Source organism: Carya illinoinensis, chromosome 6 (assembly GCF_018687715.1).
Source record: "Carya illinoinensis cultivar Pawnee chromosome 6, C.illinoinensisPawnee_v1, whole genome shotgun sequence".
Lineage (NCBI taxonomy): Eukaryota > Viridiplantae > Streptophyta > Magnoliopsida > Fagales > Juglandaceae > Carya > Carya illinoinensis.
Genome location: NC_056757.1, coordinates 36,524,543 through 36,536,358, shown reverse-complemented (window position 1 = coordinate 36,536,358; position 11,816 = coordinate 36,524,543). Strand labels below are relative to the sequence as shown.

At 36.8% G+C, this 11,816-nt stretch overlaps 1 protein-coding gene across 1 annotated transcript; it reads right to left on the bottom strand.

Annotated features, from left to right (window-relative positions):
* Window positions 1–1,497: 1,497 nt before the first annotated feature.
* Window positions 1,498–3,939, bottom strand: LOC122313088 (transcription factor bHLH95). The gene is made up of 3 exons (XM_043127815.1): window positions 3,457–3,939; window positions 2,020–2,487; window positions 1,498–1,874 (listed from the first exon to the last, which is right to left on the bottom strand). The coding sequence occupies exons 1-3, from the start codon at window positions 3,829–3,831 to the stop codon at window positions 1,779–1,781; spliced, it is 939 nt and encodes a 312-aa protein (XP_042983749.1). The 5' UTR covers window positions 3,832–3,939; the 3' UTR covers window positions 1,498–1,778.
* Between the last annotated feature and the right edge of the window lie 7,877 nt (window positions 3,940–11,816).

Genomic DNA, 11,816 nt, shown 5'->3' with positions numbered 1-11,816 from the left:
TGATGGCAGGTGGCAGCCTTATTTTATATGATTTATTTTATTTATTTATCAATTTTAGCTTTGTGCTTAAAACCATCTTGATTCTTCATTCGAAAGGATCATAAGAGCACTAATAATGGTTTATGTATCTTCATCTTTAAAATCATATCTTTTGAAGATTGATTTTGAAGATGAAGAAAAATTTCTATATTGGATTATGTATTTTTTAACCAAATAATAATAAAATATTATTATTTTTTTTCCCCCTAAAATCTTAATAGTCCAATACAAATTTAACTTCCAACCAAAAGAACCTCCATACAAATTTAAATAAATCCCATGTATCAAAATCAACTTAATAGAAAATCCACAAAGTGGATTTTAATACAACTTGGCAGCTCCACAGCAGCTCCACGGCAACACCATTCCAGAAAAAATTCAAATCAGAAAAAAAAAAATCCTCCAACCCACATCTAGAGGCATGTACAATATCATTGATCATCTTTAAAACCGAAAGAAGAGATTACCCAAATCCTCCAAGTGCATGCCAAAATTCTAGATTAGACCCAAATCAATGTCCATGTCAAATTCATTAACCTATTTCGTGCAATCTAGTCTAAAGGCATGTAAATCCACCATTGATCATAACAAAAAATTCAACAACAGAGGCTACGGCATGCATAAAATCAGGGGAAATTATTCTAAAAAAAAACCCTAAATCGTTCTAGGGCAGCACCATTCAGGGGAAATAAGACCCAAGTTTCTACCACCAAAAAGTAGGAATGGAAGACGAAATCACCTGCAAGCTAGAGCTTTCGGGTTGTGTTGTTGATGGATTTGTGTTGGTGATGAATCCAAAGCAGAGAGAATCGTGAAGAGCAGTTCCAGCCGTGAAGAGTATAAATCCAGCCAGGAGCAACGAGAGAGAGAAACGATGTGGGGGCCATGTCGTGAGCAACGCAAGCCGTTTGGGAAGAGGGAGAAACGACAGTGAAGAGAGAAATGAAAAGAAAGAAGAGAAAGAAAAATCAAAGTGGAAGAAAGTGTCGTTCGGGGTCCTCGGATGTGCCGTTCTAATGAGAAAGAAAAAAGAAATAATAAAAATAATGTTTCAAGAAGGAAAAGTACATTTTCAAACATGAATAATGACTGTTCATATTTATTTAAAATTATGAAGATAAATAAATCAATATAGATGAAATTGTGACAAGTTTATTTAAATTTGACTTCAAAAATAAAGATAAATAAATTATTACTAGTGCTCTAAAAAAGTGATCGTTTTTCTTCACAAGGGCCATCAATGGAACCTATTCACTGAATGCCACGATTAATTAAAGGGCCTTTAATTAATTATGCACTCCTACGTACGTAGTACTATCGACCTTCCAATGAAAATTGAGAATATTATAATATTTGGATTATGAATCTACTTGTCTTGCCACAGTTACTGCAAAAGGCCAGGCTGGCGGCCCAAACTTTTTCTGGTTTACGTAAGGGCACTTTTACTGACATATATAATTCATGAAAGTCCCAAGACAATATATGAACTTTACTTCATGTGTACTTTAAGAAAAGCAGCTTAGTTACAACATGATAGTTGGAAATTACATACAGCTGATTGTATGTATATATGGAGCTATGGCTACAAATATACGCCAGAAATTAGCTATATATATCATGACCATGAAAGCTAGCTATTTGGCGGCTGCAAATACATAGCCGTATAGCCGTCCCCAACAAATTAATGATAAGCTTTCTGATCTCTGTTAAGTCTGATCTAGCATGCATGATCACGCAGATCAGACCCACAACATTATCTCTCCCGCAGCTTGCTTGTATATTTCCTCCACAGGAAATGCCGCCTCTTGGAACTGATGATTGGAAGCTCCGCTTACCTGCTCAATACACAAAACACCATCCACCTGGCATTACTTAGCTTGATGTCAGAAATCTCTTGAAACATGCGAGTAAATTAACGCGGCAGTTAAGTGAAAATGAAAGGTCAAGTACTAGCTAGGAAATAACATATGCATGACTTACACGTGCTTGAATAATATACATGCTCCGATTAGAATCAGAGTTAATATGAGCAGATACCACCTCTATTCTATGCTTCTCCAACACATAGCAGATGGTGGTCAAGAGGCCTGGCTTCGTACACGAGCACACACTGAACTGTGCTTCCTCACCACATATATTCAAGACGACATTTGAAGAAGTCCAGGTTTCAAAGATTACGGGATACCGTAAGCTGGGCTTTGAAAGTGGATTTGAAAAAGAATTATTTGCTGTAACGGCGCCCAGGTTGTTTGAAGATCCTTGATCGGCTAAGAATGCTTCCCTCGAGTCGTTTGATAGCCTTTGCGAGATCATTATGGGTGACTCGAAGCCGAAAGTCGACGCTGCGCCTTGAAGTCTTTCTAGCTTCTGATTTTGTAGCTTCTGGAGAGTGCGCTGTAGGGTTTTGATGTAGCTTACCGCTTCATCCACGATGGTGGACTTGTCCGCCTAATTGATAAGGACAAATGAAACATACATGATAACTTTTTGTTCGAGAAATTATAGGAATGTTTTTTTGATGAAATGAAATTAGAACAGTAGTACCGATAATTAATCAGGTTATAAGGAATTAATTAGCTGAAACATGATGCGACAGAAGTACTTTCTTTGAGGTTGTTTGTCCCCACATATAGGATACTAGCTAATTAATGAAAGAATATTTAAGTTGGAATTGTAGATTTTAATTGCAGACGCGTAAAAGCTCAGCTAAAATATATTGATTTCTGATCCGTTTAAAACTTACCAGCAAGCCAGTCAAACGACGTTAAAGCCGTCGTTGAAATACATGTCCACATGATTGATTTAAGTGAAGGCTAGGAAAAGGAACTACATGTACATGCCATACTAATATTCCAGCTTTTAGATAAGAAATGCACTGAATTTATAGCATGCAAGGGTAATTATTACTTCAAGATAAAATGACCTCGAGCACAATATGCATGCATGCCTATAGAACCTTTAATTTCTAGCTGTAATCTTAGGATCAATTGAGTAGCAGCTTTACTAAATAACAAAAGCGACACCAGCTTTGGATCGACAATATGCTTGCTGCTTAAATATTTCAGACTGGCCTATAGCAAATGTTACATCAAGGTTGAATTCAGCTTGGTTTTGATGGATATCTAGTACTGCCTTTAAGAATTATCCTCGTATAGTAGTAAAATGAGGAAAAGACAAAACAGAGATTGACAGAGATCCACCTTTTCTTTTTCATCTCTAACTCCCATGAAGCAAAAGAAACCAAAAAGTTAAGAACTTGATATTTATAAATATCGAAAGGGAAATTTAGATCAAAAAGACATTCTCTTTTTGAAATGATATAAAACTAATTAATAGCTAGCTAGCGAGAGACCCATCATGCAGAAACCAATATCTATATATGAACCTTCACTCTCGAAGAAGCTACAATACTTTTACCTTGGGAGGAAGTTGGGGAAGCAAAGCATGGAGATTAGCAAACATGTTCCTCATCTTCTTCCTCCTCTCTCGCTCCGTCCATATATGTATATCATGATCAGATTCACCGCCTCCTTTTTCTTCTCCCTTCTTTTGATCACCATCAGTACTCCCTTTCCCATTTTTGCTCACGCTGCCTCGGCCCCGCTTCTTCTTACCGGGTGGCAGCTCCACCTCTTTTGCTCCTAGCTCTATATGGCTATTCGAGCTCGACCCTGGCAACTTCTTGCCCGGTTTCCCTTCACTGCCAGCTGAATTTTCTAAATTCGAGAAGGCCCACGACTGGTTTTCCCATAAGAACCTTTCATGGCCTAATCCCTCTCCTTCTTCTGACATGGCTAGCTACAAACAGAGAGAGAGAGAGAGAGAGAGAGAGCGACGGAGAAAGAACGCAAGAGATAGAGATTGAGTCGAGGAGGGAGATTGGGCGGCGAGGAGGCGTTTAAAAAAGATGGCGAAGGCTTAGGTGTGTGTGAGAGAGGGATGACTCGGCCGGCACGAAAGCACCCAAAATACAATCATAAGCCGATGCCGTTACTAGGCTTAGATAGAAACAAAAACGTATAGCCTAAAGTATTCGAGGGTCCCACAAAACAAAGCATCATGATGGCCCCACTTGGCCAAGCCATATATTAACTGTACTACGATTATATATATATATATATATATATATATATATATAATATTATACATTAATATTGCCTCAACTGGAAACAAACATGCCTAGTCTTCTGGGTAGGGTTTAAGGTTAAATGAGTTCTTCCTTCCAGATAAATTATTTGTCCTAAAACTTGACATTCAATCAGTTTCTTTAAGGAAACAGCTTGAACAAGATCAAAATATGTATACATATAAGGTGGAATATTGCAGCTAGCATGGATCAAATATTCATTATATAATCAACATATATGTGTGTGTGTGTGTGTGTGTGTGTGTAATAATTGGCTCGATCAGTAGTGAAAGTTATAAACAAAGTGTTATTTGATATTCTTAGCTAGTTTTGGATTCTTAAGATTATGAGATTGAGCTTAAAATTAATTGATCTCATCTGGATCTCAGCAGGAAACGCGTAATAGTTTTCTTTAAGTACTAGATCATGATCATCATCTACCTCATGCATGCAACCCGTTAGAATTCATGGTTTTCATGATCACATTAAAGCAAAAAGACAATATTCATGTCTTTAATCATTAGATATTCCGAGTAAAACGCGAGCTATTTTATTTATTTTTTCATCAGGAGAAAGATCATGCGAGCGTTTCGTCATATTATATGATGATTAGATGTCAGGATATAATATGTTTATTACTACATATTTTCGGGTTGGCAACAATAATTAACACGTAATATAAAAAATTTATAAATACAATATTTATTATACAATTGATCTTACCCAACTATTTAATAAAATATTAATTTTTAAATTTTATTTGAATTTTATTTTATTAGTTTGAATTTAAAGAAGTAATAATATTTTTATTGAAAAGTTAAGTACTGTTGTGTAACAGTTGTATTTGCATCATTTAATTATTTCCTATAAAGAGTTAAGAGGCCGGCTTGAGGGCAACCTCATATATAATGTATGTAAGCATGCATGCATCTAGCTTTTTCAGAAAGGTATGAAAATATATGCAGATTATATCAATTTTAATTACTATTAATGATCAACTATTTGTCTCTTAATGGAATTTCAATCCTATATTTCTAAGGCTAAGATCAATTTTAGAACCAAAAAAAAAAGAAAGAAGAAGATCCTCTACCAAATGTAATATGATCATATGGGTTCCTTGGCTACTTGCACCGAACATGTCTATTTTGTAAAAGATGAGGAGTACGTCGGCGAAGCAAAGGTGAGAACTTTTTATCTTTCCTTGTGGAGGGTGGGGTGGGGGAATGGCACCTCAAAGACATCATGAAGTTTAACACTCGAATACATATATATATGATCGCAGTTTGGCACTTATTTTTTCTATCACTATTTGATAATCCGATCCAGGCCGCTAGACACTACAACATTTGTCAGCTTTTGCCGTGAGAGTATTTACTCGGAAAAACTATACTCGTAGTGGGAAACATTCTTTTTCCACTAAATCTATCCGTGAGAGACTAGTGACTTAAAGTTGGTGACACTAAGTGTTTTTTTCCACTAATTTGTAAACTAGTGGGAAATGCTTACATTTTTTCACCAAATAGGTAGTGGAGAAAGACAATAAATTTCGTGGCAAAATGTGACAAAAATCAACTATAACTAGTGGGAAATACTAGTTTTCACACTAAATGATTTGGTGGCATTTATAGTTTTCATGAACGCATTTTGTGGGAATAGATCTTTCCCAACCAAAGTGCATTGTCAATAACTGGTGAAATTATACCATTTCCCACCTAATGTACTCGTGGGTTAAGAATTTTTTGCATGACCATTTTTTGACCGGCCATTTCTCACTTTTCCAAAATGGTCTTTTCTCACAATATGCTACTTATATCAAAATGCTATATATACAGGCTGAATATGAATATTATTGAATTTGCCATCACATATATATATATATATATATATATATAGATATATATATCCATAACATAACTAATGGCAAGTACTTGGATCCAAATTCTGTGGTTGCACCGACTGAAGATATATAACACTTTGGAAAACCTCATTCCAATATTGAAATAAATCAACCCATGCATGGAGATACATCAATGTTTGTAAAGTAGGGAATACAAGAGGGAAGCATACATTTTCCCAACTCACAACAGCCTAATCAACTAATAGAATCCAACACTACTTAATATAATCCATGTATACATAATATCAACAGTTCTAGACACACGTAAACGGCTGCACAAGATCCAGTTCCAGTTTGCAATCCCTCCAGTATAACTTTGGGCAAACAAAGCTCTTTATCCATACATCCTGCTGTTAAGTACCTGAAAACCATACCAGTTTTAACAGTTTAACATTCCACCAGTTTGCCCAAAACCATATTAGTACATCAACTAAAACATCTAGTTGTTAAGCCCACTACATCCATCTGCATCCAGATAAGAACACTCTTTTTTTTTTTTTATTAGGAGCTATTGTGCCACACATGTTACAAACCATGATAACATGACTGTAGTGGAATTCCTCCTTTTTTTTTTTTAAAGAAAAGACTCCAATGGAATTTATCACATCAAACATACAAGGACTAGGAACAGATAGTATTTGTGTACTAAAACTATTACTGATTAGCTCCAGCGTTACAACATATTTCCAGAATGTAAAATACCACCATCTTTTACTGATATCTAAGGTGCACCATCAAGAACATGTTAATCATACTCGAACCACTATTGGATATATATTTATTTATATAATAACCAAACTCCCAACATCATAATAATAACCAGATTTGGATTTACAATCCCACCCATACACTGTAACGCATAATTTGCATTGTTTTGATCTGCCATACTTTTTTCCTGCATCTACCCTGATTTTTTACCAGCATTTTTTAAAACAAACTTGTATTAAAGCCATAGCATGCTCTTCAAGCTTCATTAATCATATCAACCAAACTGCAATCAATTTTCCAGCCAAGTCCTTATGAATACAAACCCTTTGGCTAACCCAAAGGCATTCCAACTATATATAGGTATTTATATAATGACCAAACCCAATTAAAGTCCTACCTCATATCCAGCAACCAGTTGTCAAGTAGCTAACATAACTCTATGATGCATTTCAACCATGACAAACTCAAGATCTAAAGCAAAGTTGGTAACTTACTTTGTTAGCTTTGATACCAACATTGCTGGAACCAATCTCGAGCCCTTCTAAATGCATGCTAGTGGTATCATAGAGTGTGTCATCAGTAACTGTGCACCAAGTGAAGAAGATATCCCATCCATTTGTGGAACCTGTATAGAATAATCAAGTAATCAGTTCACACAGAAAAGGTTTTGAGGGCCATTTGTAAACACCTTCCCAAAAAGATATACAGCCATCTATATAATTATAGGATCATAACAAAACCATCATGTTGTTGACTACTTCACCCCTAAAACTGCCCACACTACACATCAGAATTGATCTCTTCTGTCATGGCTACACGATTGTCCCAATGGACCAATACAACCCTTCCTCCATACACAATCAAATCCAATCCAACACTAATCTAACACCAAATCAAGTTCCATTTATTTCTGACATCCAAAAGCATAACATAACACTAATATGATGTGTATGCATGCATAGTTGAATCAAGTTTAATTCTCACCTGTTTGTGCAGGGGCAGGGCCTCATTCTCCAATATGGCCTTTTGCTCCTGAGGGTAGCATAAAACCAAATCCAAGTTAATTCCAATAAAAAGTAAAACGTAATTTAGAAAGAGCATGTTATTAATTCCCACTTTAATATTTAAACACAATCTTAAATTGAAAGTTTGGCTGCCATTTAAAAAATGAAGGACTGATTAGGACTTAAATAGGTGCATATATGAAAGGAATCAGTCCTTCTACATACCCATTTGAAAGAAATTGACAGAAAATCACCTCTACTGCATCCTGAATAACATAAAATGGACATCATCATCACAAAATTACACAGATTTTATACAAACTCATCATCACAAAATTACACAAATTTTATACAACTATATCATCACAATATTACACAGATTTTACAAAATCATATCATCGCAACATTACACAGATTTTACAAAACCATATCATCACAATATCACACAGATTTTACACAATCATATCATCACAACATTACACAAATTTTACACAACTATATCATCACAAAATCAAACAAATTTTATACAAGATATCATCGCAAGATTACACAGATTTACATTTTAAACAAAGAGATAAGACGAAGGGAGAAGAGAAAGAGAGGCTTACCGTGTCGACCGCGGCCTGCGAGGGTGGTTACTGGATCAGCGTGAGGTCTTGCGGCGACTCGGCAAGAGAGAGACGAGAGTCAAGGGGACTGGATCAGGGTCAAGGGAACTGGGTCAGGCCGTCAGGGTGAGATGGGGGACTGTCACAGGGTGAGATCGAGATTTGTAGAGAGAGAGAGAGAGAGAGAGAGAGAGAGAGAGAGAGAGAGAGAGAGAGAGAGAGAGAGAGAGACAGAGAATAGAGGAAAGGGCGAGGGCAGGGGGCAGAGAACGGAGAAGAGAGTGACTGGGTGAGGGCCTGAGGCCGTGTGCCGGGGGGTGGGGGAGAGAAAGAACAGAGGAAAGGGCGAGGGCAGGGGGCAGAGAACGGAGAAGAGAGTGATTGGGTGAGGGCCTGAGGTTGTGTGCCGGGGGGTGGGGGAGAGAAAGAACAGAGGGCAAGGGGCAGAGAAGAGAGAAGAGAAGGAAATAAGGGGAAGGCTGCGTCCGTGGGGCAGGAGGAAGAGTGGAGAAAGTAATAAGGGAAATTAGGGTTTTATCGAACGGTGGAGATTAAAGTGTTCATTTGCGGCGACAAAAACTCGCCGCAAAAAGTTAATTTTACTCACAAAATTGCATCGTCAAACGTATTTCAGTGAAAAATATTCCAACTTATTTGTGGCGCTATTGTGTAGCCGCAAAAGATAGTTTTACCCACTATTTCAAAATCGTGGAACTTGAAGTAGTGATAAAAACAAATATTTTTTTCCACAAACAAGATTTGTAACAATAGGAAGTATTTTTCATAAACTTATATAGTGGAAAAAGAACTCGTGAAAAAAGGGCAGTTTTGTTGTAGTGAGATTAGGTTGGGATTGTGTTGCTAACACAACATCCAAGCCAATTAGTTTTTGCAGCTTCTTCTTTTAATGATAGATATTCATGAAACACCACAAAATCAAGATGTAGCCGTTATTAATTAAAAAAAAGTCTAGATGTAGTCGAGACGTGCAAGCGCTATGCAAACGGTGTTGATGTGGAAAAAATTAAAACGGCACCGTCTCTATCTCTATCTCTGTGTTTCAACCTTTAAAGATCAAAAATCAAAACGGCACCCTCTCTATCTCTCTCTCTAATTCTCCCCTCAGTCACGCCGTCGACCGCCCTTTCTCCCTCTTCTTTCTCTTTGTGTGAAACCCCTTACAAATTTAGGCCACCCTTGCGCCAAGACCCACTTCTCACCCGCTCTCCATCATCGTACCGGTAGTTCCCAAGCCCTCAAGCCTCCCCTCACAACGGCACACTAACTCTAGAGGAGGAGGTCGGAGCACCAGTGTTCATACAGAGATTTTCCCCATCGCACGAGGAAAGTGGCTCTCTACGCAAAGCTAAAATATGGGTGCCGATGAGATTAGATGATTATGCTTGTGTACTGTTCATATCTTCACCCATGCGCCTTTGTTGCGCGGTTTATGAAATTGGTTTGTTGTTGGTATCTGGTTTTTGGTGCTGAGTTCGTGTGGTAAGTCTCTCCTTGTACCACATGTTGTCCTCTGTGTATTGTTGAAGATGGGTTGTTTTCATTGCGGGTTGGTTGGACGTTTTTCAGTTCTTGGGACAGTTTTGGTGGTTTCTTTTTTTTAAGATCTTTTGAGATTTGTTGTCTGAGTTGGTTTCCGATTGAGAGTATTGCATGAAGAAGATGCCCCGATTTGTTGTCTGGGTTGGTTTCTGATTTGTTGTCTGGGTTGGTTTCCAATTGAGAGTTCCATTTTCGCTTCAGCGAAACTTGAAGAACACACCAACATTTGAACTTTTCTACATTTTTTTTAAAAATATAATATAAGGCTGACGTGGCATAAGAATTGAATAAGAAAAATAAAACAAACTATAATATAATTAGCCGATTGCATGCCGTTTGCAGCCACCGACTGGCTGTAGAAGAACTGTATTAATTAACCATAGAGGCTTTGCCTCTAGCATGCACTCAAGATCTAAAACTTAAATTGCCTATCTACCACTGGTATAACTTCTCCTCTCTCTCTCTCTCTCTCTCTCTCTCTCTCTCTCTCTCTCTCTCTCTCTCTCTCTCTCTCTCTCTCTCTCTCTCTCTCTCTCTCTCTCTCTCTCTCTCTCTCTCTCTCTCCTGCCTTAATTTCCTTTTGAAGCCTATCGCGTTTTGACATGTTCAAAACAAAGGTCTTGGCCGAAATTTAATCTTTGAAACTTTTTATTTTCTTATATTTTTTCAGGAATCTAGATTATTTAATTCGCCATTTAGAGGTGAACGATAATTTGGAAGAAATTATTTCTGACCAGAGATATTTATTAAAGAAATCCCGTGCAAATGGGCACATGAACAATGAGAAGATATATATACATACAAACGAATATATAACTCTATAAAATCATGGATCTTTGAACAAGTAATGGAAGTCTCACTCTCACTCACTTGTGTTTGGTGTGTTGAGTGATTAGATCTAGGTTTGTTGATTGTTAGTTGGCTAGATCTAAGGTTACCTCAAGGCAACACAAAGATCCAAGTAAATTTGTTAGTAAAAATCAAGACTAGTTCAAACTAACACTTATTTCTTAAAAGAATTGAAAAGAAAATTATCATTCATTGAATAAAACATTAATTGATGAATAAACAAGCAAGCAAACTATAAATAGGAATTCTCCCCTAGGATTGGCGCCACATGCATTCTCATCTCTTCCCTAGATCTAAATCTCACTCATAATCCACTCCTTAGTTTTAAGAATCCTAACTTTAGAGAAACAACATTAAATGTCTAAAATAAAGAAAACAAACTAAAAATTAAACTAGAAAGAGAAATGATATTTGCAGTCGTGGTTGTGCAAGCGGCGTACAGTCGCTTTGAAAAAAATGAATTAATATAAGACCCACATGAAAAAAAAAAATTAACTTTTTAATCGTGAACCCCACTCTTTTTCAAAACGATTGCGCGACATTTACAATTCCACGACTGTATGTAGCATTGCCGAACTAGAAAATAGAATAAACATATTAAAATAAATAAATTCCTAAATAAAATGTTCATTGCCTACCACCACTATGAATGGTGCCTCCACTCCTACTTTTTAAAAACGTATCATCTTGTTATGAGATTTCTCTAGTAGCACTTATCTTGGATGCTCATCGCCTCACTACCCAAGCTATGCATGCAACCTAATGCAAGCCTCCTAGTCTCAACACACCTAGCCCTCTTAATCACATCACAAATAACTCATCTTGCATATTCATCAACAAGACCAGCATATCTTATACCAAAACTGAGTAAGTTCTAAAGAAATTATACGATAAATTATCTTCGAAATTCAATTCCAACAAGGAGATCATCACACCATATAATGGAGACGAGCCAAATTAAAATCTAACCAATCTGATAGTTATAACGGAAAAAGTTAAATTCTTATTTCCAGTACCATTTTCAA